General features: G+C 44.9%; 2 protein-coding genes across 3 annotated transcripts in view; both read right to left on the reverse strand.

Annotated features, from left to right (window-relative positions):
• Positions 1 to 14,605, reverse strand: part of LOC123575578 (uncharacterized) — a 28,738-nt gene extending 14,133 nt beyond the window's left edge. The window contains exons 1-3 of the mRNA XM_074028244.1: positions 11,817 to 14,605; positions 11,363 to 11,554; positions 7,483 to 7,673 (exon numbers count right to left, since the gene is read on the reverse strand). Of these exons, the coding sequence (XP_073884345.1) occupies positions 7,483 to 7,673; positions 11,363 to 11,554; positions 11,817 to 11,996 (563 nt within the window). The 5' untranslated portion in view covers positions 11,997 to 14,605. The remainder of the gene's footprint in view (positions 1 to 7,482; positions 7,674 to 11,362; positions 11,555 to 11,816) is intronic.
• A 168-nt stretch (positions 14,606 to 14,773) lies between these two features.
• The window catches only part of STX6 (syntaxin 6), a 50,300-nt gene continuing 37,403 nt past the window's right edge, over positions 14,774 to 27,670 (reverse strand). For both annotated transcript variants that reach the window (XM_005540156.5, XM_074028329.1), the window contains 2 exons: positions 26,723 to 26,817; positions 14,774 to 18,376 (listed from right to left, as the gene is read on the reverse strand). In XM_005540156.5, coding sequence (XP_005540213.1) covers positions 18,300 to 18,376; positions 26,723 to 26,817 — 172 coding nt within the window. In that variant the 3' untranslated portion in view covers positions 14,774 to 18,299. The remainder of the gene's footprint in view (positions 18,377 to 26,722; positions 26,818 to 27,670) is intronic.

Raw genomic sequence — 27,670 nt, forward strand, 5'->3', positions numbered from 1 at the left:
ATGAGGAAACTTCTCATTTTTAGAATTCTGTGTGTTAGTACACAGTACTTAGAACAGTGCCTGGCACACAGAAATTAGTATCAGTGAGGATGATGATGGCAAATGGAATGATCAAGATCTCTCTGCCCTTAAGGACCTTATGTAGCCTCATCACCTCATCCCCACAGAATTTAGGGCAGGCTCTTTCAACTACCAATTTGCTTGGGCAATATTGTTGTTTGCCAGCACTTCAGTGAGGGGGGGAATGAAGGACTCATTCCTTTCTGTTCTGGTCTGTTCTCCCAAGTTCACTGTCTCATTGAAACTCTGTGCTGTGTAATATTTCGCATACACAGTATGGTTATGTATTAGTCCATTTTTATGCTGCTGAAAAAGATATACCTGAGACTGGGAAGAAAAGGAGCTTTAATTTGACTTACAGCTCCACATGGATGGGGAGGATCATGGCAGAGTGCGAAAGGCACTTCTTACATGGCAGCAGCAAGAGAGAAATGAGGAGGAAGCAACAGTGGAAGCCCCTGATAAACCCATCAGATCTTGTGAGACTTTTTCACTATCATGAGAATAGCACTGGAAAGACTGGCCTCCATGATTCATTTACCTCCCCCTGGGTCCCTCTCAAAACGTGGGAATTCTGGGAGATACAATTCAAGTTAAGAGTTGAATGGGGACACAGCCAAACCATATCATTCCACCCCTGTGCCTTCCAAATCTCATGTCCTCACATTTCAAAACCAATCATGCCTTCCCAACAGTCCCCCCAAAGTCTTAACTCATTTCAGCATTAATCCAAAAGTCCACAGTCCAAAGTCTCATCTGAGACAAGAAGTGTCCCTTCCATCAACGAGACTGTAAAATCAAAAGCAAGCTAGTTACTTCCTAGATACAATGGGGGTACAGGCATTGGGTAAATTCAGCCGTTCCAAATGAGAGAAATTGGCCAAAACAAAGGGGCTACAAGGCCCCATGCAAGTCTGAAATCCAGCAGGGCAGTCACATTTTAAAGCTCTAAAATAGTCTTCTTTGACTCCGTATCTCACATCCAACTCATGCTGACAGCAAGAGGTGGGTTCCCATAGTCTTGGGCAGCTCTGCCCCTGTGGCTTTGCAGGGTATACCCATCCTCCTGGCTGCTTTCACGGGCTAGCATTGAGTGTCTGTGGCTTTTCCAGGTGCACAGTGCAAACTGTAAATGGATCTACCATTCTGGGATCTGGAGGACGGTGGCCCTCTTCTCACAACTCCACTAGGCAGTGCCCCAGTAGGGGCTCTATGTGGGGGATCCAACCCCACATTTCCCGTCTGCACTACTCTAGCAGAGGTTCTCCATGAGGGCCCCGCCCCTGCAGCAATCTTCTGCCTGGGCATCCAGGCATTTCCATACATCTTCTGAAATTTAGGTGGAGGTTCCCAAACCTCAATTCTTGACTTCTGTGCACCTGCACGCTCAACACCACATGGATGCTGCCCAGGCTTGGGGCTTCTACCCTCTGAAGCCACAGCCCAAGCTGTACATTGGTCCCTTTCAGTCATGACTGGAGTGGCTGGGACACAGGGCACCAAGTCCCTAGGCTGCACACAGCATGGGGACCCTGGGCCTGGCCCATGAAATCACTTTTTCCTCCTGGGCCTCCAGGCCTGTGATGGGAGGGGCTGCTGTGAAGGTCTCTGACATGGCCTGGAGACTTTCCCCATGGTCTTAGAGATTAACATTGGGCTCTTTGCTACTTAGGCAAATTTCTGCAGCTGGCTTGAATTTCTCCCCAGAAAATGGAGTTTTCTTTTCTACTGTATCATCAAGCTGCAAATTTTCTGAACTTTTATGCTCTGTTTCCCTTTTTAAACAGAATGCTTTTAACAGCACCTAAGTCACAATGTGAACGCTTTGCTGCTTAGAAATTTCTTCTGCCAGATACCTGAAATCATCTCTCTCAAGTTCAAAGCTCCACAAATCTCTAGGGCAAGGGCAAAATGCAGCCAATCTCTTTGCTAGAACATAAAAAGAGTCACCTTTGCACCAGTTCCCAACAAGTTCTTCATCTCCATCTGAGACCACCTCAGCCTGGACCTTATTGTTCATATCGCTATCAGGCTTTTGGTCAAAGCCATTCCACAAGTCTCTAGGAAGTTCCAAACTTTCCCACATTTTCCTGTTTTCTTCTGAGCCCTCTAAACTGTTCCAACCTCTGTCTGTTACCCAGTTCCAAAGTCACTTCCACATTTTCGGGTATCTTTTCAGCAATGCCCCACTCTACTGGTACCAATTTACTGTATTAGTCCATTTTTACACTGCTGACAAAGACATACCTGAGACTGGGAAGAAAAGGAAGTTTAATTGGACTTACAGTTCCACCTGGCTGGGGAGGATCATGGCGGAGGGTGAAAGGCACTTCTTACATGGCAGCAGCAAGAGAGAAATGAGGAGGAAGCACAAGCAGAAATCTGATAAAACCCATCAGATCTCATGAGATTTATTCACTATCACGAGAATAGCACGGGAAAGACCAGCCCCCATGATTCAATTACCTCCCCCTGGGTCTCTCCCACAACATGTGGGAATTCTAGGAGATACAATTCAAGTTGAGATTTGAATGTGGACACAGCCAAACCATATCAGGCTACTTGGGGGTTTAAGAATTCATATAACTTGCTCAGCCAGAGAAAGCATAATTGATAATTCAGATATTCCAGCAGTTACAAACTTTTCCTACCCCAGGCAGATGCACATGTCTTTTATTAGAGGGGGTGGGAGGAGAAGAACAGAGCTGTGCTTAGGTGTGAAAAGAACTAAAAACAAAACTAAGAAACAACCTAACAAAAAACACCCAGGCCAAGGCTTGTGGCATCTCCACTTCTTTAATGCTGAACAATATTCTTCATATAGTTGTAATATGATCTCAAGAGTAACTGAGACTTCATGGTGTAAAAATATTACTTTTAAGGATGGCTAGTTTTTTGTTTTACACAGTACTTTGGGGGGATTAGGGTTTTAAGTTTATAGTGTCATCAGATTTTATTTCACATTATGATGAAAATCAAAGCCATGGATAATGTTTCATTTTGCAGGGGTTATTGTTTTACTGTAACCTAAAGTCCATGTAGCAGTGGTTCTCAAACTAGAGCATGCAACAGAACCCCCAGGAGGCCATGGTGAAACACACTGCGGGCCTCGCCTTGCATTTCCAGCAAGTCCTCCATGCAGAGATGCGACTGCTGGTCCCACACCACACCTGGAGACCTGCCATACACAGGAAACAAAAATTTACCTGTGTCTCACGGTTGTAAACCATGACACTAGGGCTCTAGCCCTCCTCTCTTTATGTCGAGGAGTCAGGCATCATCTGGAAACCACCCATGGATTTGTAATTCTAATTCTTGATCCTACTTCTTTGGTTTGTATCTTCTAGTTATTTAACATGAAAACACCATAAGGTTATTTATCCTTGGAAAAAACATGATAGTTTATTCCTGCTGACTTTTGTCACATATTACACATTCTGTCTTTGAATTAGACTAATTTCTGATTATGAATGAGCCGGTGAAAGGATAGTTCCAGCTAGAGAAACAGAACCCATAATCGGTTTCAGCTTGCTTTCTCTGGCCCTTTCCTAGATGGCTTCTAGGTCACCCCTCACCCCCAGCATTCTCTGAAGTCTGTTTGTTGAGAGCTGGAGCCCAGCCTGTGTCAGTTACGAAGTAATCACATGGAATCTAAAAGCAATTCCAAAAACATATTGGCGGGACACCTGGCTGTCCTCTCCTTGCCCCACACAGATGACAGGGCACAGATACTCTACTTTCCTGAAGATGAAGACATCTGCTTTTCCCAGAACAGACTTTAACTGCAGGGTCACAGTTGTCCTTCAGTAGGATGATCTCAGCTAAAATCTGCTTTCTGCAGAGCAGGAAAAAACCCTGAACTCGGTCCCACCCCAGGGCTGATGGAAAGCTTGGCTGGAGCGGAGCACTGGGCTGCCACGAACACCAGGGAACAGGGCCTTGGTCAGCAAAGAACGAAGCCGGGTGGTCTTATTCCAAACACCCCCTGAATAACCAAGTGGCCTCCAGGTTTGACAGCTCATAACCTTTTAAAAAGTGGTAAAATACAATTTTGCACAAAGGTCTGGCCGCAGTTGGCAAACCAGGTGCATTGCATGAAATGTTCATGTGAAACCCAAGCAGTAGGGCAGGCAGCTGGAACAATCGCTGTCTAAGCACAGTTAACGCCCACACAGCCCTGGGGAAGGGCAGCTCTGCACAAAGGGCATGTCTGAAGAAAAACAGCACCAACATGTTCATTTATGGCAGAGAAGAACCAAGCTGCTTCTTTCTTCCTCTTCCCCTCAATCTGTATTAATAAAGAGGCTTTAATATAATAAAGAACTCCAGAATTTATCTAGATTGCAGCAACCTGACCAAGGTGCCACTATACCTTTCAGAGCTTCGGTATTTGCAAAAGGCAAGTCACCAGCGGTGAGGAGGATATATGACAAGTTAGCATCAGTCTGCCCCCTGGTAAGTGCCTTAGGGTCGTCCCAGAGAAAATGCAGTTTCTAACGGCCAAATCCAAAATGCATTGCACCAAATGGCTACCATGTATGTTGTGGTGAGCTGTAATTGTTTTCATGGCTAATAAGGGGCTGAGCCTCTGAGTCTGTCCTTAAAGATGGTAACTACAGAAGGCAGCTGTTTTGGAGTTTGACCTCCACCCTGTGTTACTGAGCATGGGCTTCCATCATGAGATTCATAGCAATGCTGCTCAGGGCTGAGGGATCATTCTACTCTACTCGAAACTCTCTTGGTGTTCTGGATTCAACACCAGCGAGCACAGTTTCCCAGTGAGCATTAATTAATTGGCAAATAAACAGGTGAGAATGGCATCCTGTTTATATACAGCAGACCAATGTGAGCCCCACAAGAATAAGACCTCACTATTTGAAGTATAAGCTTTTTTTTTTTTTAAAAAAAGTGCAGGCAGCTGGACATTAAAGGAAGACCATCTTGGACAGGCACGGTGGTTCATGCCTGTAATCCCAGCACTTTGTGGGGCCAAGACGGGTGGACCACTTGAGGCCAGGAGTTCAAGACCATCCTGGCCAACATGGTGAAACCCCATCTTTACTAAAAATACAAAAATTAGCCAGGTGTTGGGGGGCACGCCTGTAATCCCAGCTACTTGGAAGGTTGAGGCATCAGAATTGCTTGAACCCAAGAGGTGGAGGTTGCAGTGAGTTGAGATCACACCACTGCACTCCAGTCTGGGTGACAGAGAGAGACTCCATCTCAAAAAAAAAAAAGAAAAATCATCTCTATGCGAACGATATGAGGTAATACAGTTGTTAGGAAGCTAGATCTAACCATTCCACAATGTACGAACAGTAGTAGCCCCTTATCCTCGCTGTTACTTTCCATGGTTTCAGCTACCAGTGGTCAACCGCATTCCAAAAATTTAAATGGAAAATTCCAGAAATACACAATTCATAAGTTTTAAATTGCACACTATTCTGGGTAGCGTGAAGAAATCTCACATGGTTCCATTCAGAACATGAATCATCCCTTTGTCCAACATCTCCACACTATAGACACGACCTGCCTGATAGTCACTTAGGCCTGAGTCCTAACAGGAATCTCGTTCTGACGGAGCTGCTGTATATGCGCACGTGTTTGTATGTGTGTGCTCACACCGGCACACAGAAGTGGAGTAGGGATCCTCATTTATCCACCCACAGACTTCTCTGGTAAAATAAGAGGGCTGGATTATCAGGGTTTTCAAGACCTCAGAGTTTTTGAGGGCTCCCGCAGGGATAGCTCCCCGTGTCTTCCCCATTCCCCCTATAACCAGAGCAGCACTCTATACCAGGGGTGTCCAATCTTTTGGTTTTCCTGGGCCACATTGGAAGAATTGTCATGGGCCACACATAAAATACACTAACAATAGCTGATAAACTAAAAAAAAAAAAATCACAAAAAAACCTCATGTTTTAAGAACGTTTACAAATTCTGTGTTGGCCACATTCCAAGCCATCCTGGGCCATGGGTTGGACAAGCTTGCTCTGTACTTTGCTTATGAGTTGAGATTACCTATAAAATTCCATCCTGCATTTGCAAACTTGAACAAGAAAGGCTCCAAGTCACTGGGCTGGAGCTCTGTTCTTGTCCAGGCCCTGGTTCCTGGGTTCTGTGGTTCTGTAAGCGGAAACGGCAGCTGGGGCCTGGAGGCCTGGATATAGCTGAGTAGGGAGCACTCGTGTGGGGCTAAATGAATGCAGATGAAGGATCTGGATAGTCTGGGACCCTACATGTCTTCCTTCTTTGCCTCCTTCCCAGGGACGCACTCTCTGAGATATTTTCTGGGCGTTTCGGATCCTGGCCATGGGGTCCCTGAATTTATTTCAGTTGGGTATGTGGACTCACAGCCTATCACCACATATGACAGTGTCACTTGGCAGAAGGAGCCGCGGGCCCCATGGATGGCAGAGAACCTCACGCCTGATCACTGGGAGAGGTACACTCAGCTGCTGAGGAGCTGGCAGCAGACGTTCAAGGTGGAACTGAAGCGCCTGCAGAGGCACTACAATCACTCAGGTGTGCATGCGGCAGAGATGGACGCTTCCCCCACCCCGCAGAGGGCCCTGGGCTGACCTCCAACGAGCAATGCTGACTTGCACCTGCTGTGGCTTTTGGCAAAACCTGGGAAATCCGGTTGGTGGAGTTCAGAGCTTCCCATTTGCCTGTGCATCTTCTGGACTGTTCCTCTCTCCCCCAGGAGCCCTTTATCCTCTGCCGCATCCCCCTTCCCAATATCCCCATCTCCTTTCCCATTCTAAATTTGCCCATTCTGTGTCTCACTTCCTGGTAGCCAGGCCTAGTGACTTGCTTGCTTATGCATAATGACATTAACTTTCCCAGTGATATTTCTGGCTCCTGCCTCTCTCTCCCTCCTCCACTGCACTCAAATAGCCACAGTTTATCAATCAATCATTCCTATTACAGGATAACTTCCCAAGGCAGGAATTATCACACATCACACTCCTTTGGCATGCAGTAGGTACTTCACAAATATCTGTTGTCAGAGTGGTATAATGGACACTGGCGACTCAGGAAGGGTAAGGGTGGAAGGTAGGCGAGGGGTGAAAATAATCACCTACCGAGTACAACATACATGATTCGGGCGACAGATACACTAAAAGCCCAGACTCCACCACTACACGATTCATCCATGCAACCAAAACCTACTTGTATCCCTAAAGCTATTTGAACAACAACAACAAAAAATTTAAAAAACAACCTTGCTGTCAGGTGGGCTTCCACAAGAGGGACCTCCTGGGGACTCAGCAATGCCACAGCAGGCCTGGGGGGTGAGGTAATGTAGACCAGAGGATGCTTCCAGCCATGCCCCCACTCCCAGCACTTGAGAGTCCACCTCTGTCCCTGTGTGGACCCCCCTGGGCTTGCATGTGTGTTCCAGGGTCTCACACTTACCAGAGAATGATTGGCTGTGAGCTGCTGGAGGACAGAAGCACCACAGGATTTCTGCAGTATGCATATGACGGGCAGATTTCCTGATCTTCAATAAAGACAGCCTCTCCTGGCTGGCTGTAGATAATGTGGCTCACACCGTCAAGCAGGCATGGGAGGCCAATCAGCATGAGTTGCAATATCAAAAGAATTGGCTGGAAAAAGAATGTATTGCCTGGCTAAAGAGATTCCATAGCCCCAGCCTCTCCCTCTCCTCCAGCTCTCTGGTCTTTTTTGAGGATGCTCATTGCAGTGGCCAAAACCAACCAGAGGCCGGGGGCTCTGGAAGTGCAGTCTGATGCGTATAGCCTCCTGGGGCATGGAAGGGCAGAGATGAGATGAGATGGGGGCTCACAGGGAGAGCCTATGGGGAAGACACCCTACAAAGAACAGGTAAAGAGAGGAGGCCTTGTTCCTGCATTGCCTGAACAACTGTTTCTGTACATAACTCCTCTGATCTAGGTTACATCCACCCTATCCTGAAGCCATCTCTTTAGTTGGCCTGTTGTGATCTCATGGCTAGAGCCCCCCACGAACTTTCTCTGGTTACTTCTGGGTAGCATCTTGACAAGATTTGACAGTTCCCCTTTTCTTGACAGAGTACCTCCAAGGGCACCTTGTTTTTGGGGATCCATTGAGGCAAATTCTTGCGTCAATGATAAGCTGGGAAATTCTTTGGGAGGTGGAGCAATTCTTACAAATTGTTTAGTTAACAAAGGGCTCACACACCACCAGTAGGACTGAAAATCTGGATTTACCAGGACAAACAGAGGATCTCTGCTTTACTAACAGCTTAATGACAAGATTCCTTCCAGCAAAGAGCTCTTCTTATACCTTAAAGATACGATTCAATTGGTCAACTTTTAGTTAATACAGAACTTTTCGTGTATGATCTTATTATTCAAAATGCATTACCCCTGCATCATGCTACAGGAAATACCTAGACACAGGTGCCTTTCCTCACAGGAGTAGGAGGGGTTTTCTCAGTTGTGGCCAATAGCAGGGGAGGTATCTGGCCACACTTATGAATATGGAGCATCTGCCAAAAGTACAGGCTTTGGAGGCAGATGACTGGAGTCTGAGCTTTGACTCTCCCATTCCCTAGCTGAAAAACTATCTCTTAATGGTTGCAGGTAACAGAAACCTATGTAAACCAGCTCAAGCACAAAGTGGGATGCTATTTTAAAGGTGGGAATCAGGGCAGTGTGGGGACCTGAGAGATCAAAACCAAGATGTGAATGATTTTATCCATGAGGTAGGGACGTGGCTGCCAGCACAAAGCTCGTATCCTCCACACATCACCACTCTATAAGAATGGGCGTCTCTCTCCTGGCTCTGGTTACTACAAGGAAAAGGAAGTCACAGGAGGACTCTGACGTGCGTTAGATCATGTAGCACCTCTGGGCCGAATCACCAAGACCATCAGGATAAGCCTCTAAGACAAGCCATAGCTAACAGCCCTGGCAAGAACTAAATGGTACACTCAATATGGTTTAAATGAATTCAACAAAGACAGCATCTGTAGGGGGATAATCAGGACTGAGGAAACCAGTATGGGATGGTGAAGTGTCCAGAGATGTGTCACAGAGGGAAGCATTACCTCCACCAGAGGTGAAGGGTAAAAGAGAATACTGTTATCATAGTTCAGCAAGAGCTGCTCCCCAGGCAGAGGATGCTCCTTGTGAGAGCTGTGACCGTGGCCCCCGGTGGGACTGTAGTGAGGTGGGTTGGGGAATGAAGCCCCAAACTCTCTCTCCTCCAGCTCTCTGGTCTTTTTTGAGGATGCTCATTGCAATGGCCGAACCCAACCAGAGGCCGGGGGCTCTGGAAGTGCAGTCTGATGCGTACAGCCTCCTGGGGCACGGAAGGGCAGAGATGAGATTAGCTGGGGACTCACAGGGAGAGCCCAACCAGCACACACACTGTTTTAGGCTAGGGCTGGGCAGGAGGATTAAGATTGGTGCCGCTCAACACAAGCACATGTTGGAATGGGGTAGGGTCATTTTCCAAAATACGCTGTGTTTGGCAGAAGGGGTTCCTGCAGTTAGAAAAAGTGAGGCTAACAGATGGTAGGCCAAAAAAGCAATAAACTTGAGTGAAATCAACAGGTATGATAAAGCCTACCCTACAGAAATGGATAAGAAAAATGTGCATAAAAGCATTGTGTAAACTGTAGGGCTCTGTTCCCTTTTCATGAGGCCATCAGTCATACTGGATTAGGGGCCCACCCTACTACTGCAGGATGACCTCACCTTCCCAAATTATATCAACCCTATTTCCAGAGAAGGCCACATTCTGAGGTCCTGGGGGTTACAACTTCATGAATTTTTGCAGGGGGAAACAATTCAACTCCTAATACATCTCTACCCAACCTCTGTAGGTTCCCTCAATCCACCAAAACTTTCTGGCTCCACTGGATTATCTAGCAGTTAGGAAACCAAGATCATTAAACGAATTCACCGCAGCTACAGTGAGACTGACTACCTTAGCTTACCTCTGTGAGAGGAGTTAAGCCAAGGGAATCTGTGGAATTTTGGAGGGTTTGGGGGCACTTGGGGGCAGGGGGCAAACGTCCTGCCTTTAAATCACAACACTTAGTTCTCTTCCATTTATAAGACTCGCTCCTCCATCCCAACTCCTGCACCACAGGACAAGGAAGTGTTCTTGGCCTTCAACTTTCATCCCTGATGGTGAAAGCAGTTGCTCCTGATCTATTTGCCTACCAGCTTCTCCTCTGGAGCCTGAGGCATCTGATGCCTGCCCAGCTGGTTCTCAGTAAGAAGGTCAAGTTCAACTAGAGGGGAGATCCTGATGCCTTTCAGTAGTTAAATATGAGTTCAGACCCCGGGGTCTGGACAGAAGATTTGGAGTCCCACCAGCTGGGCATAAGTGGCTCATACCTGTAATCCCAGCACTTGGGGAGGCTGAGGCGGGTGGATCACTTGAGGTCAGGAGTTCGAGACCAACCTGGCCAACAAGGTCTCATCTCTACCAAAAATACAAAAATTAGCCTGGCTTGGTGGCACGGACCTGTAGTCCCAGCTACTAGGCAGGAGGCTGAAGCACGAGTATTACTTGAGCCTGGGAGTCGGAGGTTGCAGTGAGCCGAGATTACACCATTGCACTTTGGCCTGGGCGACAGAGTGAGACTCTACCTCAAAAAAAAAAAAAAAAAAAAAAAAAAAAGATTGGGGTCCCTTGGACCCAAGATTTCTGAAAAACACTCAGACTGTGGGGACCCCTGCTGAGGGAGAAGTCCCAAATTGTGGCTTCAGGGGAATGCACCAAGGCTCTCACTGAGGCCGCCTTCTCCAACAAGCTCCCTTCCTGCTTCCTCATGGTTGGCATGGCTGAGTAAAAAGGACACTGAGCACAGCCCATGCATGAACGCCTTGCCATGCAGCAGGATAAAACCCATAATGCCACTCAGCGTGCCTTGGTTGTAAATCTAGTTTGATTACAACACTAATTTCTGGCCATTTGTTCTGTTTCTGGTTTGTGAACCAACCGAAGACATGAGCAGGGCCTCAGCTAACCCACAAATAGCACATGTGCAAACTGGAAAAATGAACCCTTCTTCTGGGAGGACGCAGCCCAGGCCAGGTCACCTGGCTTGGCCAGCAGAACACAGAGTGAATTTTGGTCCCGTTTGTTCCCCAGTGGGGTATCTATCCTTGTGCAGGGCACAAGCTTACATGGCAGCTCTGGTCATATCATTAGAAGACAGACAGAAATGGGCTGCACACCAGAATGAATGATTTGGAAGGGAGGGGTGACGGTATAAAGAATAGGCCAATTCATTCAAAATGGTAGAAGCAGAATGCCAAATTCCACCCACTCTTACCAATGCTCTGAGCTGGGAAGCACAGGAAGCTGCTGCTTTTCCTCTTCCCCTTGCCCCCACTCCGTGTTGGCTGCACCAGCAGAGGCTTCTGCATTTGTCCCTGGGCGGGAGTTGGGAGTGAAGGTCTGGGCCAGAAGGTTCTGCTGAGCTGAGCTGCTGGGTGGCAGCTGGAAGGCCAGGCTGGCTGAAACCCTGGCGAGGTGATACTGGGTCTGAGGCAGGTGCAGTGGCAACAGCCAGACCTCTGAGGACACAAATGGGCCAGAGAGTAGGAAGAATGGAGCTGGGGGGAGGAGGGGTGGGACAGCCTCTGAGAGGAGGCTATGGGATGAAATGGGAAGCCACCAAAATGGAAAAGGAAGTGAAACCAAGGGAGAACTAAGAGTGCCACCCAAGCCAAAGCCGTCCTGGCCTTTCTTCCTTTCTGAGGCATCAGCGCAGATTCTAAGGTTACCTGAACTGACTGAAAGCTCTGTTGTTTTCTGAGCAACACGGCAGTGGTACAGAGAATTTCCGGAACGCACTGGGAAGACACACGCTCTAGAAGGTGACAATTCTGGGGAAATCTGAAGGGCTGGAATAATAAAAAGTCAAACATTTGGCATCCCATCAGCTGCTGAAACAACCCTCTCATGTACTTTAAAATACCCAAGACACGCACTGTGCATATTACTCACGAAACAGCTACGAATGCACAGTCTGTGCATTACCAGTTCATGGCACACTGTGCCTCAGGAAGCCGCTGAGTGGCCTGGTCATGCAGCTTGTCAATCTTCTGGGAGAGGTTCTGCCTGACTGAATTGGCTTCCATAGTATTTGCACTTCACGGTTGAAATCCTTAAGAAAGGAGGTCAGCTTCTGGCTCTATAACGAGTTGGTCTTGGCCACCCAACAGCCGCCCTTCCTAGCTGGAGCCATGGTGCTTGGGTGGAGACAACAGGTGTAAAATGGGTCAAGTGAAACTGTGCTTGCTGCTGTAGCTGAGAGGGAGCAGCTCTATGGCTACCCTAACACGCGACGGCCACCACCAAATTCAAACTCAGCTGCCACAGGCTGCCAAATGAGAAGTCGCCATCTTAGGACAGTCCCTTAATGTCCAATACGAGGACGCTCCACAGTCAGGCAGCCAGTCCACAGGTAGGACTACAGTGCCCAGAAGTCATGGCGATTTTGTTTTCAGATTGACAGATAACACTGTGTTTTCATCGTGTACATGTTTTGAAGTACACAGAAGTGCCCCCTGCCCCAGTGCCTTTTTGCAGGGATACATTCCAAGACCCACAGTGGATGCTTGAAACCGCAGATTGTACTGACTAGATGATAAACTGTTTCTTCCCTTATATATATAAGGACTCCCTTGATGATGTCTTTGTATAGGCTCGTGCTTTCTGGTGCAACCCATTCTGATAACTGAAACCTCAGAAAGTGAAACCACAGATAAGGTGGGACTCCTGTGCACGTGAGCGACAGGATAGTGGAAGAAGAAAATAAACATAAAGGTCGTCCTTTACCCAAGAAGGGAACTCAGTTCAGACAAGGAAGAGGAAGAGCAAAAGGTCAAGACACACCATAACAGTTACCCCAGCTGCAGGGCAACAAGGGTTATCTATGGTGAAACCAACTGCAGGCCTGACACTCAAGTTTGACACGAGGGTCTTCAAGACCCCCTCGCCTGTGCACTCCAGCAGCCAGGGAACGGACTTACAGCATGTTAGTGAATGGCAGCCCTCTCTGACAGCAAAAAGATCTTCCTCACTGCCAGTGGGTGGTGGAGCGAGCATACTACTACTGGCCAGTGATGTGTGGAGGACTGATTTTGCACAACGGCATCTAGAGGCCTTGGGAAACCTCCAGCCCTCTAGCCATCTTGCCCAAATCTGCAGACCCAAAAATGAGAAGCAGCCAGACTTGTTCTGATGGGCCACCAATGGGCACTTCTGGGGTCCTGAAAAGACTTCTTCCCATCAGGTGCATTGTTTCTTTGATGTGAAGTTCTAGAGCAGGGAGTAGGTTCCTCTGGGGAATTTGGAAAAGGGGAGACACACTGTTCTCACATCAGTTTTCAAGCTTTGCTGTTTATGCCTCATAACCGAGCTGACCCCAGAAATCCCCTGCTGAGTCCATGCAATGGAAACTTCTCGTCATTTTCCCAGCTGTATTCTCCTCCCTGCTCTTTGAGTGACTGCTCTCTGCCTCCTGTAACTCAGCATCCTCTGGCCTGCCCCATCTGCAACTGACATGGCATGGAAGGACCCCATGTTCTCAAAAACACTGCCACCTCACTCTCCTCAGAGAACCCTCAGGATCTGGCATTTCCACTCTGTGTATGCAGGAGTCCAGGAGGATCAGGCTCAGAAAGGTGAGAGCTCTGGGCCATGAGAGTGCACATCTAGGAAGTAGGGGGAACCGTACGAATCAAGGCCCGGATGGTACAGCAGGACAGGTCACAGGGGTGCCCACAGCAGCAGAACAGGATATCTCACCACTCACACCCATCCCCCTCCTTCAGTGGGGGTTACTAAATGGGGCTTTGGGATCTCTCACCTTCTTTGCCCACTAGTTCCTTTGAAGCTGGCCTGTGGAATGGTGTTTTATGTTTATCCTTGTTTACTGTAGACCAAAAATTGGTTTGGAAGCAGCTTCCAAGTCTTGCTCCTCTCTCTCACTGGTTAGTGGACAATTGGATAAGGGAACTGTAGGGCTTAGACCAGTCTACGGTCTTATGTGACCAGCTGCAGAGTAAGTACCTCTAAGCTATCCATGGTCCCCTGCCAGGTCTACAGACTCTGCAGAGAGCACCGATCTCATGGGTTCATGTGCACCCTGTCTGGTGGCCTCATTCTGTGTGTTTAGCGTCTGCCCAATGCATGGATACGTTACATGCAGTTAGTGGTGAGATCCTCATGCTGAAGCCAGCCTCTGTGCCCCAAAAAGTCATAGGCTGTGATCCAAGAATCTGGGAAGTAGAGTTCTTACCCTCAGGCTTGGGTGGCTCTTCGTTGCATTTTGTGTTATTCTGCAATATGATCATTCTAGTGATTCAATCCTTTTCAAGTCGAATTGTTTTCAGGTTGTTTCGTTTTCCTCTTCCGGAGACTTTTGTACATACTGTTGTCCTGAGTAACAGTATCTCTAAGCTGAGTTACCCTAATCGGAGCTACCGGAAGTTACCTGCTTTCAATAAATTCTGGTTTGGTTTTATTTTTTTAATCAAAAAAAAAAAAAAAAAGGAGAGAAAGAAAGACAGACCACCCCCTATTCAGGCCAGCCAGTAATGAAACATCCCCTTAACCAGAAGCAAAGGCCCTGGGAGGAGCAAGGCCTGTCACTGGGGCAGGGGCACTGTCCTCAGAGGCGGACTTTGCTCAGGGATGGCGCACAGTGACTGTGGGGGCTTAAGTCCGGTAACCCTTTGGTTTTATTTCTTTTTATTCTTGATGGGCAAAAAGCCTCCTTTAAAAAACATTATTCTTAAGAAACCTGGGAGAGAAAAAAATGCCAATGAGAGGAAGACAAAGAAAAATTAGAGGCAGTACATTCCATATTTTAGAACTTTAGCTTTCCAGACAATCCAGTTTTGTTTTGTTTACAAATTCATCTTGCAGTACAAGGTGAAGCCAAACGGTACAAAGCCCACAGAATTGAAAAGCCATTCATATTTATCATTCAATTTTTTGATCTTCAAATGTTATGAATTCTCCAAAAAGGTAACAGGGAACAGATATCCCTGTGGTCTCACTTTATAGACAGGGAAATTACCAAAAGAAAAATCTTGGCTCTACCATCTCTACTTACAGAAGGTAAAACACTTAACAGAGACAGATTTCTGTTGGAGTTAGACTAGATTTCTTTTCACAGCCCTTAATCTCACGAGGTGAGAAGGAGGGGAAGTTGCCAAGTTGTTGGCTACCAGACCCATCAGTCTGTTTAACTCTGGCTAAAAGCAGAGAATAATGGGCAAGTTACCAAGTTTCCCCTACAGCTCTGGCGTGCATTCTGAAATTGTGGAAGATCCTCATGTAACACGCACGCTGCAACCTGCATTTGCCACACAGTCCAGGGCACACAGAGCATTGTGATTCTTCACCGTCCACAGAGACAACACCAAAAATTAGGACTAAAAACTAAAGGTAGTTTAGTTTTTCAGATGGATTTTCACTCTGGCAAACTCAATTGTTCGTTCCCTCCCACCCCTCAAATCATTTAAGTAAAATGTTCTTCCAATAAACATAAATTGAGCTCTTTCTCTGTTATCCATCACATTCTGCCAGTTCTTTAAAACTGGAATATGGTACTAGGTACAGAAGGCGAAAGGGGAAAGAAAGCCCCAAGTGCTCTAAGGATGCGCTTATAAGTAGTGTGGGGTTATCACCGCTGTCTACTTACTCTCCCATTCTAGGACACAGGGTGAAGAGATCACCTGGGTTCCCTCTAAAGCCCTGAACATTAGCATCACTGAGGAGGAAATATTTGTCCTTAACAATAAATGTAGGTTCCCCGGCTTGTTCTCTTTGGCTGCCACATTTGGAGCCTGAGTGGAGGCCCTTCAAATTAACACTGGTTCTGCAGGGGCTGCCCAGTCAGGGTGCAACAGGATCAGACCCAGGATCAAGTCAGCCAGGGGCAGAAGGGCATGGTGGCCCTATGGGGAGAATGCCCCGTATTTTCAGTTAACTTTCTAAATTGTTATCTATTTAGCTTCAGCCTGAGTCAGGTCTACAATGGCCACTATTTAGAAAATACTTTAAATCAGTGACGTAAGCACGTCTATTTGAAATATATCCAAACATCATTAAGCCTCTGGGTCATAAAACTTGGTGCCTGAACTAACAGGAGTATCTTACTCATTAATGACTAGGTTTGCTCCAAACGGCCCCTGCTGACACACATGATCCTTTTGTGTGGCACAATAAATCTGGTAATAGCAGAACAATAGCATGGCTTTTAAATAAGGTAATTTTATAATTCTTTAAGATGGTGGTTTACTTCTTATAATGTGCTGTGTGGATTACAGTACTTAGACAAGGTCCACATTCACTTTAAAAGATTTCTGTATTTTAATGCAAATCTAAAGATCATCCCCTTTCTTAGTTTATAGACGATTCAAACTTTGTAAAACATAAATAACCTAGTACTCTACACATCTGAAGCCCTTTGTAATACTCATTTTTTTTTCCTAATTTGAAAATAACTTATTTATATATCAAACATTAGAGTGGAGTGTAAACATGGATGTCAATCACCCTTTTAGTTTCACAAATTTGCTTTTAAGCTTTCATCAACAGGCATATTTTCTTAACCTACCATGATCTCAAATGAGATAAAATATCCTTCTTCAAAAATTGTTACGAATATTTATTAAAAAGTGCAATTCAAAAGTTAGCTGGGCAAGCACATCATTGCAAATCACAAAAAAAGGGTGAAAAAACCAAAACCCCCAAACAAAACCACATGAAATACAAACAAAACAAAAAGGTTAAAAAAAAAATGTGCTGAGGAATGCACCCAAAAAGACGAGGAAATGAGAAGTCAAAGCTAGAACTCTATCCAGATGTTGCTGTTCTTTCCAAGTGCAAAAGAAGGTGGTGAGGAGAGACCAGCAGCCTCCACCACCGAGTTCTGGCTCTGGGTCCAAATACTACTTTAATATCAGATAATTCATCAGGGAAGTTATAAAAATATCCTATATACATGTGCACATTTGAGGCATTTAAAAAGTCATCAGAAGCTTAAAGTTTAGTGTCTCAGCAGTTTCAGCTACTTAAACTCAATTAAAGCATCTATCATTTAAATTTGGATTGGCTCAGTTACTTGACTGCAGATGATAAAATCAAGCTGTCATCTTAGGGGAAAAAAAAGAACCAAGTTCACCTACACATCCTTGCCATTACCCACAGGGTAAGAGAAGTCTGGCCCAGAGCTAATCTTTTATGTCATTACGTTTCTGAATAAATGTAATAACTGTACTAACCACTCCCAACCCCCACCCCCAATGTAGAGTGCCCTAGGAGTAAAAGAACTGTAATAAGGACAATCTGGTATCCAAATCTATTCAAGTGTGTTACTGAGCTATTTAGCAACAACATATGTAGGAATTACCCTCAAAACGCAAGCTGCACCTCTGGGGAGGAAGCCCTGGTACAGCAACATCAAGTCGGCAAGGATCAGGAGCTGACCTCTGGCGACACCATCAACCCTTCCCTAAGCTATGCCAATGCAGAGCCCTCTTGCTCTTTTTAATTTCTCCTGTCAGTTAAAGCCACAAGTTGTTAGCATCCCCAAGCCCCAGGGTGTTTCATTATTCTCCACTAGTTATTCTTACCACAAAAAAAAATGACCTGGAAAAGCAATTTTATCTTAGCATTTATCCCTGAAAAATGAAACACTGCATTTTCTGTCACAAACTGTTTCTGAGCCTTCTGTCCTCAATAATCATCAGCTCTCAGGGGCTAAGAAATGCTACAGCAATGGGAAACGAAACATACCCAGAAGCTTGCATTCCTGACAGGTTTCTTTTGATGGGACAGCGGCGCACTGTCTGAGCACAGGGAAGGGTCTGAGCAGAAGAAAAGAGCTGCCAAAGATGCATGGAATGAGCAACAGCAAAACACCAGTGAAGTCTGTGAGTCCCTCCTCAGCGAACGAGGTCCCGGAAAGCAAGGCAGCAGCTAGTTCTCCTCAGCACTGGACAGGTGGCATGGGGCTTCCGTTGTCCAGCTGCAGCCAGGAGTGCAGACATCTATTTCCTCTTCCCACTGGCCCTTCCAGCGCTGGGATGGAGAAGCCGTGTCAATTGTGGGGTCACACGGAGAAAAGTCAGTGCAGCAGTATGTTTCCAGGATAGGAATGTGAGTAGACGGCAATGTCACACGTGCTTAGCTTCTCCTCCTCCCCTCGGTTCATATGCAGGAGGAACTCGCACCCAGAGGCCCCGCCGTCACAGCACTAAGAAGAGGATCAGCACAACCAACAGGACTGCAAAGAGGATGGCTATGGCACACCACTGGCGCCGATCTGGAAGGCAGGACATGGGGATTAGCTCTCACAGGGACTCCACGTTCCCCAAGAAACAGTTACGTGGAATTTATGGCACCCTTTGAAGCAGAAAAGGGGCAGAACGTGCAAATGACGGGGCCATGATCTTACACCTGCCCAGGTGCCTGATACTCTAACACTGTTCTGTTCTTGGCCTGCACTTCGCGTGCAGTCACAATTTTGCCAGTCCCCTGAAAATGTCTCGTAATAATTACATGCTTTGTGTCTCAAGTCTTTAATTACAATCTGCGGATCTTAGCTTTCCTCAAAAAAGGTGTTGGCACTGGTGTTACAGATCAAAGCCTGCCTGCTTTAATATACCATAAAAGTCAAGTCATTTAATTAAACAATAATCACATTCTTTTCTCAATGAGCACAACGGGAGGAGGGAAAGGAGATGAAAGCTACTGCTGGTCACTTCAGGAAATAAACAGCTGAAAAAGCAAGCTCCAGTGAGACAGCATGATTAATTTCACACCACACCTAGTCAAGTAAGATTACTTAACTAGTAACTGGGTTAAAATACCTTATACAGTTCCTCTGTAAATGAAAGTGGAATGTTTTTTCTGAAACTTTCTGCCCTACCAACAATTTGGAACAGCAGGCACAGGAAACAAAGTGGCTAGAGTCCATCCAAACGGCTGAGAGCAGGGAGGCCCTGTGAAACAGAAGGGCCCAGACAGGCCCTGGGGGAGCCCTGCTGTAGCTCACAATCCTGTGGTCCCAACTCTACAACAGCTGCCCCGCAGGGTTGTTGTGAGAATTAAACAACACAAACCCTGTCATACACACACTGTGCAGTGCCCAAACCTAGGGCACAGAGGATGCTGTCAACATCAGGATGCTTCCTTAATTTGGAGACATGTAGAAAAAATGAGCAGTCTTTCCACTGATGAGTTTTGGCATCTTCCACAAAGGGCCCGACTGATAACAGAATTCACAGAATTCATGAAAACGCAGTTCAACCACTAGGAATAAGAGTTCCATTTCAATAGAAATATAAAGACATATTGATTCACTAAAGTGTCTTTGAAAGCCCACTGATTTTAGCACACTATAGCTATTGATAATCACATTGTAAAAAGATCTCAGTCTATGAAAATAAACTGCTAAACTCTCCACAAGGCAAAACATGTACTTAAAATTATTTTAAATATTATGGATATCAAAGTCTTAGAACTGGACAAGAGAACTGCCACCAAATTATAAGTAAAGCAAGTACCTTCTAAGTGGTGATCATGTTGGTTTACCTCAGACATACCAGAAACTCATTTAGTTAACTCTGTGAGTAGGACAAAGACCGCAGGTCCATCACTCCCTGTTCTCAGGTAGGACTGTTCCAAAGGTCTAGGGGAGGCAGAGTTGGCTTACTGCAGGTCACACTTTGACCTGTTAAACTATTACTTCAATGGTCAAGAAAACTTTTATAGCTGGCATTCTCTCATCTGATAAAAAATGTTAAATTTTTAATTTCCAGCCAAGTACGTAAGAAGCTTAGAAGTCATCATTCTGTCGTAACAAGTAAAAATCTGAACAAACTGAAAAAGCAACAACTCTTCTTAGATCCATCAGAGAAGTGAGGTCACATGGTAAACTGCTGCCCCTAAAACTGCAGAAACCTACAGGTGCATACAGAGAATCACAGCTTATCAGAGCAGAAACCCACGAAGCAACAAACTCCACAGGAACCAGCATCCTGGTAGGAAAAGCTTAACTTTAATTGATGAGTCACTGAAGGCTCAGTGTGGACAAGTCTGAGATGGAAAAAAAAAAAAAAACCAAAACACTCCAAGGGGACCCAGGCAAAGGGGATCCCCACACTTCTGTGGGTTTTACCTCCAGGAGCTTGACCAGGTTCTCAGCAAATATTGGGAAAAATCCTCTCATGCTTCCAGCAGGCGGAGGGAAAAAAGAACCATTATGAAATACTCCAGAGCACTCTGCTCTAAACAAAAGTCTGACCTCAAAAGAAACTAACCAGAATCTAACCTGGGGGAAGGAAAATACCCAACTCCAGTCTTCTCTAGCCATCCAGTTCCACCTAACAGTAGAAAAACTGGGAAGCACTGGTGAGGTTCACAGGCCCGGGGCACAGGCTCACCAGAAGCTAAGACCTAATCATAGGACTAGAAATTGCCAACCCCCGACCTCACCACCCCATCTATGGTAAAAGTCTATTTACCACAGTTCCTTTTACCCAGTATATCGAGTCCACTTTTCAACAAAAAGTTATAAGGCACACTAAAAGGAAAAAGCAACAGTCCGAAGAAACTGAAAACGCATCGGAACCAGAGTCAGATACAGCAGGAATGCTGGAATTATCAGAAGAGGAATTTTTTTAAACTGTGGTTAATATGCTACAGGCTTTAATGGAAAAAGTAAACATGCAAGAACACATGGATAACGTAGGCAGAGACACGGAAATTCTAAAACGAAAAAAAAATAGAGATCAAAAAGACTAACACAAATGAAGAATGCCCCTGATGGGCTCATTAGTAGGCTAAACACAGAGAAGGAAAGGATCTCTGAGCTTCACACAATTTGTCAACAGAAACCTGAAAAAAGAAAAAAAGACTAAAAAAAAACCTGGCACAGAATATTCCCACAATGTGGAACAACTATAAGACTTACCATAACATCAATCAAGACAATGTAGTATTAGGAAAATAGACAAACAGATCAATGGAACAGACAGTCCAGAAATAGACTGACATAAATACAGCCAACTGATCTTTCACAAAGGAGCAAGTGCAATACAACAGAGCAAAGAGAGTCTTTTTAACAAATGGTGCTGAAACAACTGGACATCCATGCCAAAAAAATGAAGCTGGACGCAGACTTTACACCTTAACAAAAATTAACTCAAAATGTATCCACAGACCTAAATGTAAAATGCAAAACTATCAAACTCCTGGAAGAAAACACAGGAGAAAACCTAGATGACCTTGGATATGGCAATGACTTTTTAGCTACAACACCAAAGGCACTATATATCCATGAAATAAATAATTGAAATCGGGATGTCATTAAAACTAAAAACTTATGCTCTGTAGAAGTCACTGTCAAAGGAATGAGAAGACCAGCCACAGACTGGGGTAGAATATTTGCAAAAGATTCATCTGATAAAGGACTGTTGTCCAGAATGTATTATACAAAGAATTTTTAAAACTCACCAGTATGAAAACTAACATTGATTTTAAAAATGGACAAAAGACCTGAACAGACATCTCATCAAAAAAGAGATGGGGCTGGGCACAGTGGCTCACACCTGTAATCTCAGCACTTTGGGAAGCCAAGGCAGGCAGATCACTTGACGCTAGGAGTTCAAGAACAGCCTGGCCAACATGGTGAAACCCTGTCTCTACTAAATATACAAAAATTAGCTCGGCGTGGTGGTGAAGGCCTGTAATCCCAGCTACTCGGGAGGCTGAGGCACGAGAATCACTTGAACCTGGAAGGCAGAAGTTGCAGTGAGCTGAGATCGCACTCTGCACTCTAGCCTAGGTGACAGAGTCAGGCTCTGTCTCAAAAACAAACAAAAAAAAAAAAACAAAAAGAAAAACCATGAAAGAGATGCCAGGGAAGCATATGAAAAGATGTTCAACATTAGATGTCACTGGGGAAATACAAATTAAAACAAGAAACAATACACACTTATTGGAATGGTCAAAACCCCAAACAGTGACAACACCACATGCTAGCAAGGATGTGGAGCAATAGGAACTCCTAGTGGGAATTCAAACTGGTACCGCCACTTTGTAAGATAGGTTGGCAGTTTCTTACAAAACCCAAACATACTCTTACCATAACCATTCAGCAATCACATACCTTGTCACTTATCGAAATGAACTTAAAAACTTATGTCCATATAAAAACCTGCACTTTTCTTTTTTTTTTTTTTTTGAGACAGAGTCTCCCTCTGTCACCCAGGCTAGAGTGCAGTGGTGCGATCTTGGCTCATTGCAACCTCGGCCTCCTGGGTTCAAGCGATTCTCCTGCCTCAGCCTCCCAAGTAGCTGGGGTTATAGGCACACGCCACCACGCCTGGCTAATTTGCACATGGGGGTTTACAGCAGTTTTATTCATCATTGACAAAACTTGGAAGCAACCAAGATGTCCTTCAATAGGTAAATGGATAAATTGTGGTACATTCATACTATCGAATATTATTCAGTGTTAAAAAAGAAATAAGCTATCAAGCCATGAAAAAGCACAGTGGAAACTTAGATGCACATTGCTAAGTGAGAGAAGTCAATCTGAAAAGGATCTGTGATATATGATTCCAACCATACGCATGCTGGAAAAGCAAAACTATGGAGACAGTCAAAGGATCAGTAGTTGGGGGATTAGGGGAAAGGAGGGATAAACAGGTGGAACACAGGATTTTTAGGGCAGTGAAACTGCTCTGTGTGATGCTACAATGATGGATACATGTCATTTATACATTTGTTCAAACCCACAGAACGTACAATACCAAGAGTGAATCCCAATGTAAACAATGGTCTTTGCAGATGATTAATGATGTGTTAGTGCAGGCTGACTGTAACAAATGTACCACCGTGATGCTGGATATCAATAGTCAGGGAGGTTATGCGTGGGGGAAGGGGGCTATATGGGAACTCTCTTTACTTCCTGCTCAATTTTGCTAAGAACGTAAAACTGTTCTAAAAATAGTTTATTAATTTTTTAAAAAGATTAAAATGCTTACAGTAATTTAAAGCCACTTTGCTAAAATGATTAGTTGTGATTCTTTCAGGATGAAAACAGAGAAAGTATTCCTTCTCCAACCCCTCCCTCAACCTCACACACTCCTATGTTTACCCCCTTCCCTCAGGCATGTCGCCATTTTCAGCACCAGATTTCCAACACTGAACCAGATTTCCACTTTTTGGCTTTCCATCAGCCTCGATTCACGCCCCCTACTACCCTCCAATCACTTCCTCTTCCACAACTGTATTAAGTAGGAATTTTCACCAAGGAGAAGCATATACCACATAAGCCAGCACAACCCGAGGATGCTCTTTTAAAGCCATTTTCCTCTGAAGTGGCTACGCTGCCTCTATGAAGCATGAACTAGGTAACCCCAGGGAGCTGTTACCCCAGCAGACTTCTCAGCACTTCCCACAGAGGCTTCATGCATAGAAGGAATGGGTACTAACCACAGGGGCTTTTGTGACCTCAAGTGGAAAGTTTTAAGCAGCATTGCAAGCTCAGGACCTGCCTCAAAAAGTCAGAGGGGAACAAAAGAACTCCAATGGTAGTTTTTTCTCTCTCTCAAAATATTTTTCTCCCCTAAAGAGAAAAGATGAATGGAATGTCAGAAAGTGAGAGGGAAAAAAATCTCAGTATCTACTTAAAATAAAATACTTCTGTGGGTAAGAGAATACAATTAGTGTCTCTCTTGGGTCATTCAAAAAAGTAAATGTGGAGTCTTGGTTGATTTCTCCCCATGAAGCAGACAACCATGGGGAGCGGAGATGGTCTGCCGCTGAAGAATCATGAGGCCCGTGTGTCCATAACTACGTAATCACACTTCGCTGTGCCTCCGTAGGATTCCTTTATGTACAGGTTTGATCACAAAGCAGTGAACTTCTGCAAAAATTATGGAGCAGAGCAGAGACCAATACAAATTGCTTGTTTGTCAAATCGAAGCAGAAAGCACCAAGCAGGAGGAGATCCTTAGGGAGTATTTCTTTGGGTAGCAAGCAAAGATTAAAATGAAAACACAAGTAACCTGTCAAAAGTGAAGCACCATTCAGGATAAATGCTCTGTTTCCTGGCTCTTTTTCTTATACAAATATAACCAAAGTTATTACATTGCTTCCCCAATTTTTCTTTTGGGAAAAAGTAGAATAAAGCATAAGCAAACTTCAGTGCTATTTATACACACTGGGCCGCTTCTCACAATGCAAGTACTTTTCTAAATTATTCATACCCAGAATGCTGGGAAACAAAGACAGTGCATCTTTGTTCACTTGCTCTTCCCCAAACAGAACTGGTGCTGAAGTAGCTACTTGACTTTGCAACTAATACATACATGAGTGAGAGGCCTGGAGGTTAAACTGGTTATACAATTCTTCATTAAAACACCTTTTTTTTTTTTTTTTTTTTAAAGTAGAGGGGAGAAGGTAGAAGAAGAGACAACAGAGGGAATCAGAAAAGACTTTGCAAACCTTTCTCTAAATGTGTGACAGATGAACTAAGCTGGTGCCTGCTTCCCATATATGCACAGTTTCAGGCAATGAAGAGCCTGCTAGAAACAAAGATACTTGTCCCTAGAGAGAAAGAAGAAAATGACTCTAGATAGGAGCTTCTCTTTGTTTTGGATATAATAGGTCCTTTGCCCCTTGGGGCCATTGCAATTTTTCTTGCCTTACAATTTCTTAAAAACATTTACTAAGTACCAATAAATACATGGTAAATCCAGTTAAGCACTTCTACTTTATTGGTATTTCATTTAATCCTCACAATTACCTGGAGAGGTAGGACTCAACCTATTTTTATAGATAAGAAACTGAACCCTAGAGAACTGTTATGTAACCTGACTATGAGTTAAACTTCTAAAAAGTAAACGTGCATATGTATTTAAATCTTGCCTCAAAAAGCTAACCTATTAGACCTCATAACATGTACCTGACAGTAGGAAACCAACAGAAGAATGAGGTGTCAAGAAACGGGATATTCTAACGCAAGGGAGGTGTTCTACAGTCAGGGAACATCCAGATTACCTCAAGGAGCATCTCAGTTTCTCCTTCCAGCAAGCCACCCCCACCAGATAAAGAAAAGATACTAGGCCAGGCGCGGTGGCTCAAGCCTGTAATCCCAGCACTTTGGGAGGCCGAGACGGGCGGATCACGAGGTCAGGAGATCGAGACCATCCTGGCTAACCCGGTGAAACCCCGTCTCTACTAAAAAAAAATACAAAAAACTAGCCGGGCGACGTGGCGGGTGCCTGTAGTCCCAGCTACTCAGGAGGCTGAGGCAGGAGAATGGTGTAAACCCGGGAGGCGGAGCTTGCAGTGAGCTGAGATCCGGCCACTGCACTCCAGCCTGGCGACTCCACCTCAAAAAAAAAAAAAAAAAAAAAAAGAAAAGAAAAGATACTGGATTTTTAAAAATTTAAAATATATTATTTCCCATGTAAAGAGTCACTGGAACATATCTTACACAGTAACTAATCGGAAAATTGTTTCTTCATCCTCATCCTGGCGCAAATTTGCTGAAATATTTCAAATATAACAATTTAAAATAGATCCACACATGCCATCTTATTCTGAAGTAGTAGGTGTCTTTCTATCAATGAAAGAATGTCCAGGAGAAACAGTAACTGACTTAACTGTTGTTTTAAATAAGTTCCCTATTTTGGCAAGGAAATCTTAAAACAGTAAAATAAAGAAGGATTTTGTAAGTGCAAACAAAGTTACTCTACTGGGCCGTGCGCGGTGGCTCACGCCTGTAATCCCAGCACTTTGGGAGGCCGAGGCAGGTGGATCACAAGGTCAGGAGATCGAGACCATCCTGGCTAACACAGTGAAACCCCATCTCTACTAAAAATACAAAAAATTAGCCAGGCGTGGTAGCAGGCACCTGTAGTCCCAGCTACTCGGGAGGCTGAGGCAGAAGAATGGTGTGAACCTGGGAGGTGGAGCTTGCAGTGAGCTAAGATTACGTCACTGCACTCCAGCCTGGGCAACAGAGTGAGACTGCATCTCAAAAAACAAAAAGAAAAAAAGAAAGTTACTCTACTGGGAAAAAACCAAACCAAACACCGTGGGGGAGCGCAAAGACCTTCTCCCGAGTTAAGGCTACAAGCAGCAGATAAAGACTGAACATACAAGTCTTCCATTCTCTGATTCTAAGGCATCACAAAAAAAAAAAAAAAAAAGTGCCATAAGAAAGGGATCAGCCAGGCACGGTGGCTCACGCCTGTAATCTCGGCATTTTGGGAGGCTGACGCAGGCGGATCACCTGAGGTCAAGAGTTCGAGACTAGCCTAGCCAACACGGTGAAACCCCGTCTCTACTAAAAATACAAAAATTAGCTGGGCATGGTGGCATGCAACTGTAATCCTAGCTACTCGGGAGGTCAAGGCATCAGAATTGCTTGAACCCAGGAGGCGGTGGAGGTTGCAGTGAGCTGAGATGGCACCACTGCACTCCAGCCTGGGTGAAAGAGTGAGACTCTGTCTCAAAAAAAAAAAAAAAGAGAAAGGGATCTGTAAAAAAATAAGAAAGGGATCTGGATGGGCATAACTATGAGACAACGCCCCCAAGACAGAGTTCTAGAATTAAGTACAAATACTTAAGCTTTAAACACCATACATACCACTGGTCATATGAGATACTTTTGCAAGTTTCTTCATCACATTGTCCAGCCGGGACTGAGTGCTCTCCAATTCGTGAGAGAAATCTTCCAACATACTAGAGAGAAGCAGACACAGAAGGTCGCTGGTAAGCACGAAGCCTTGGCAGTGCACGTGCGCTGGGTTAACAGGACTAGGCCTCCATTTTAGCAAACAAAATAGGCAACGGTGGGTTTCAGGACCTCACTCTATTATCCAAAATCCTTGGGACAAGATAGGATTTTGATTTTGGAATTCTCGGGATTTAAAAAAAGCCTAAATTACATATGCTTTGCATTAGTCAATACCGCCAGGAGGGTCTGGGGCAGTCCCTGTAATCAGATACTTAATATTTCTGCAGAAAAAACTATGAGGAGTCAGAGTTGGAGTCAGTTCAGGTGAGGTTCTTCTGTAACATGAGCTTGCTGTAAATTTAAAGAGAAAAAAAAAAAACGAAAGGAGATTTTAGAGCTTTCTAGATTTCAGAACTGCAGACAAGGCAGTGTGGACCTGTCTATACAATAACACAAACTCAGTGGCAGTGCAATGTGGTAGAAACAATGCTATCTGAGGCAGACAGCCAGGCTTTGCCACTTGTTTACACCGCTACCTTGGACAACGTACCCTACAGCTCTTTGGGACTGTTTCCTCACCTGTAAAACAGGGCAATCCTATCAGCCCAACTTCCCTCACACGACTCTTGTGAGAAGCAGGTAATACACAAAAGCACTTTATGTCAATATGAGTTAAGGAATGTACTTTGATAAAATAATCTCCTGTAAAGCACTATGTGCTTTATTATAAACCCAGAAGACCATGGCACTAACATCCCTGATGGGGTGTGTGAGTGTGTGTGTGTGCACGCACATGCACATCTCCCCATCTGTCCTCACAGAGAAACCAGTATTTCCCAGTAGGAAAACTGACTCCAG

This window comes from Macaca fascicularis, chromosome 1 (genome assembly GCF_037993035.2).
Source record: "Macaca fascicularis isolate 582-1 chromosome 1, T2T-MFA8v1.1".
In the NCBI taxonomy this organism is placed as follows: Eukaryota; Metazoa; Chordata; class Mammalia; order Primates; family Cercopithecidae; genus Macaca; species Macaca fascicularis.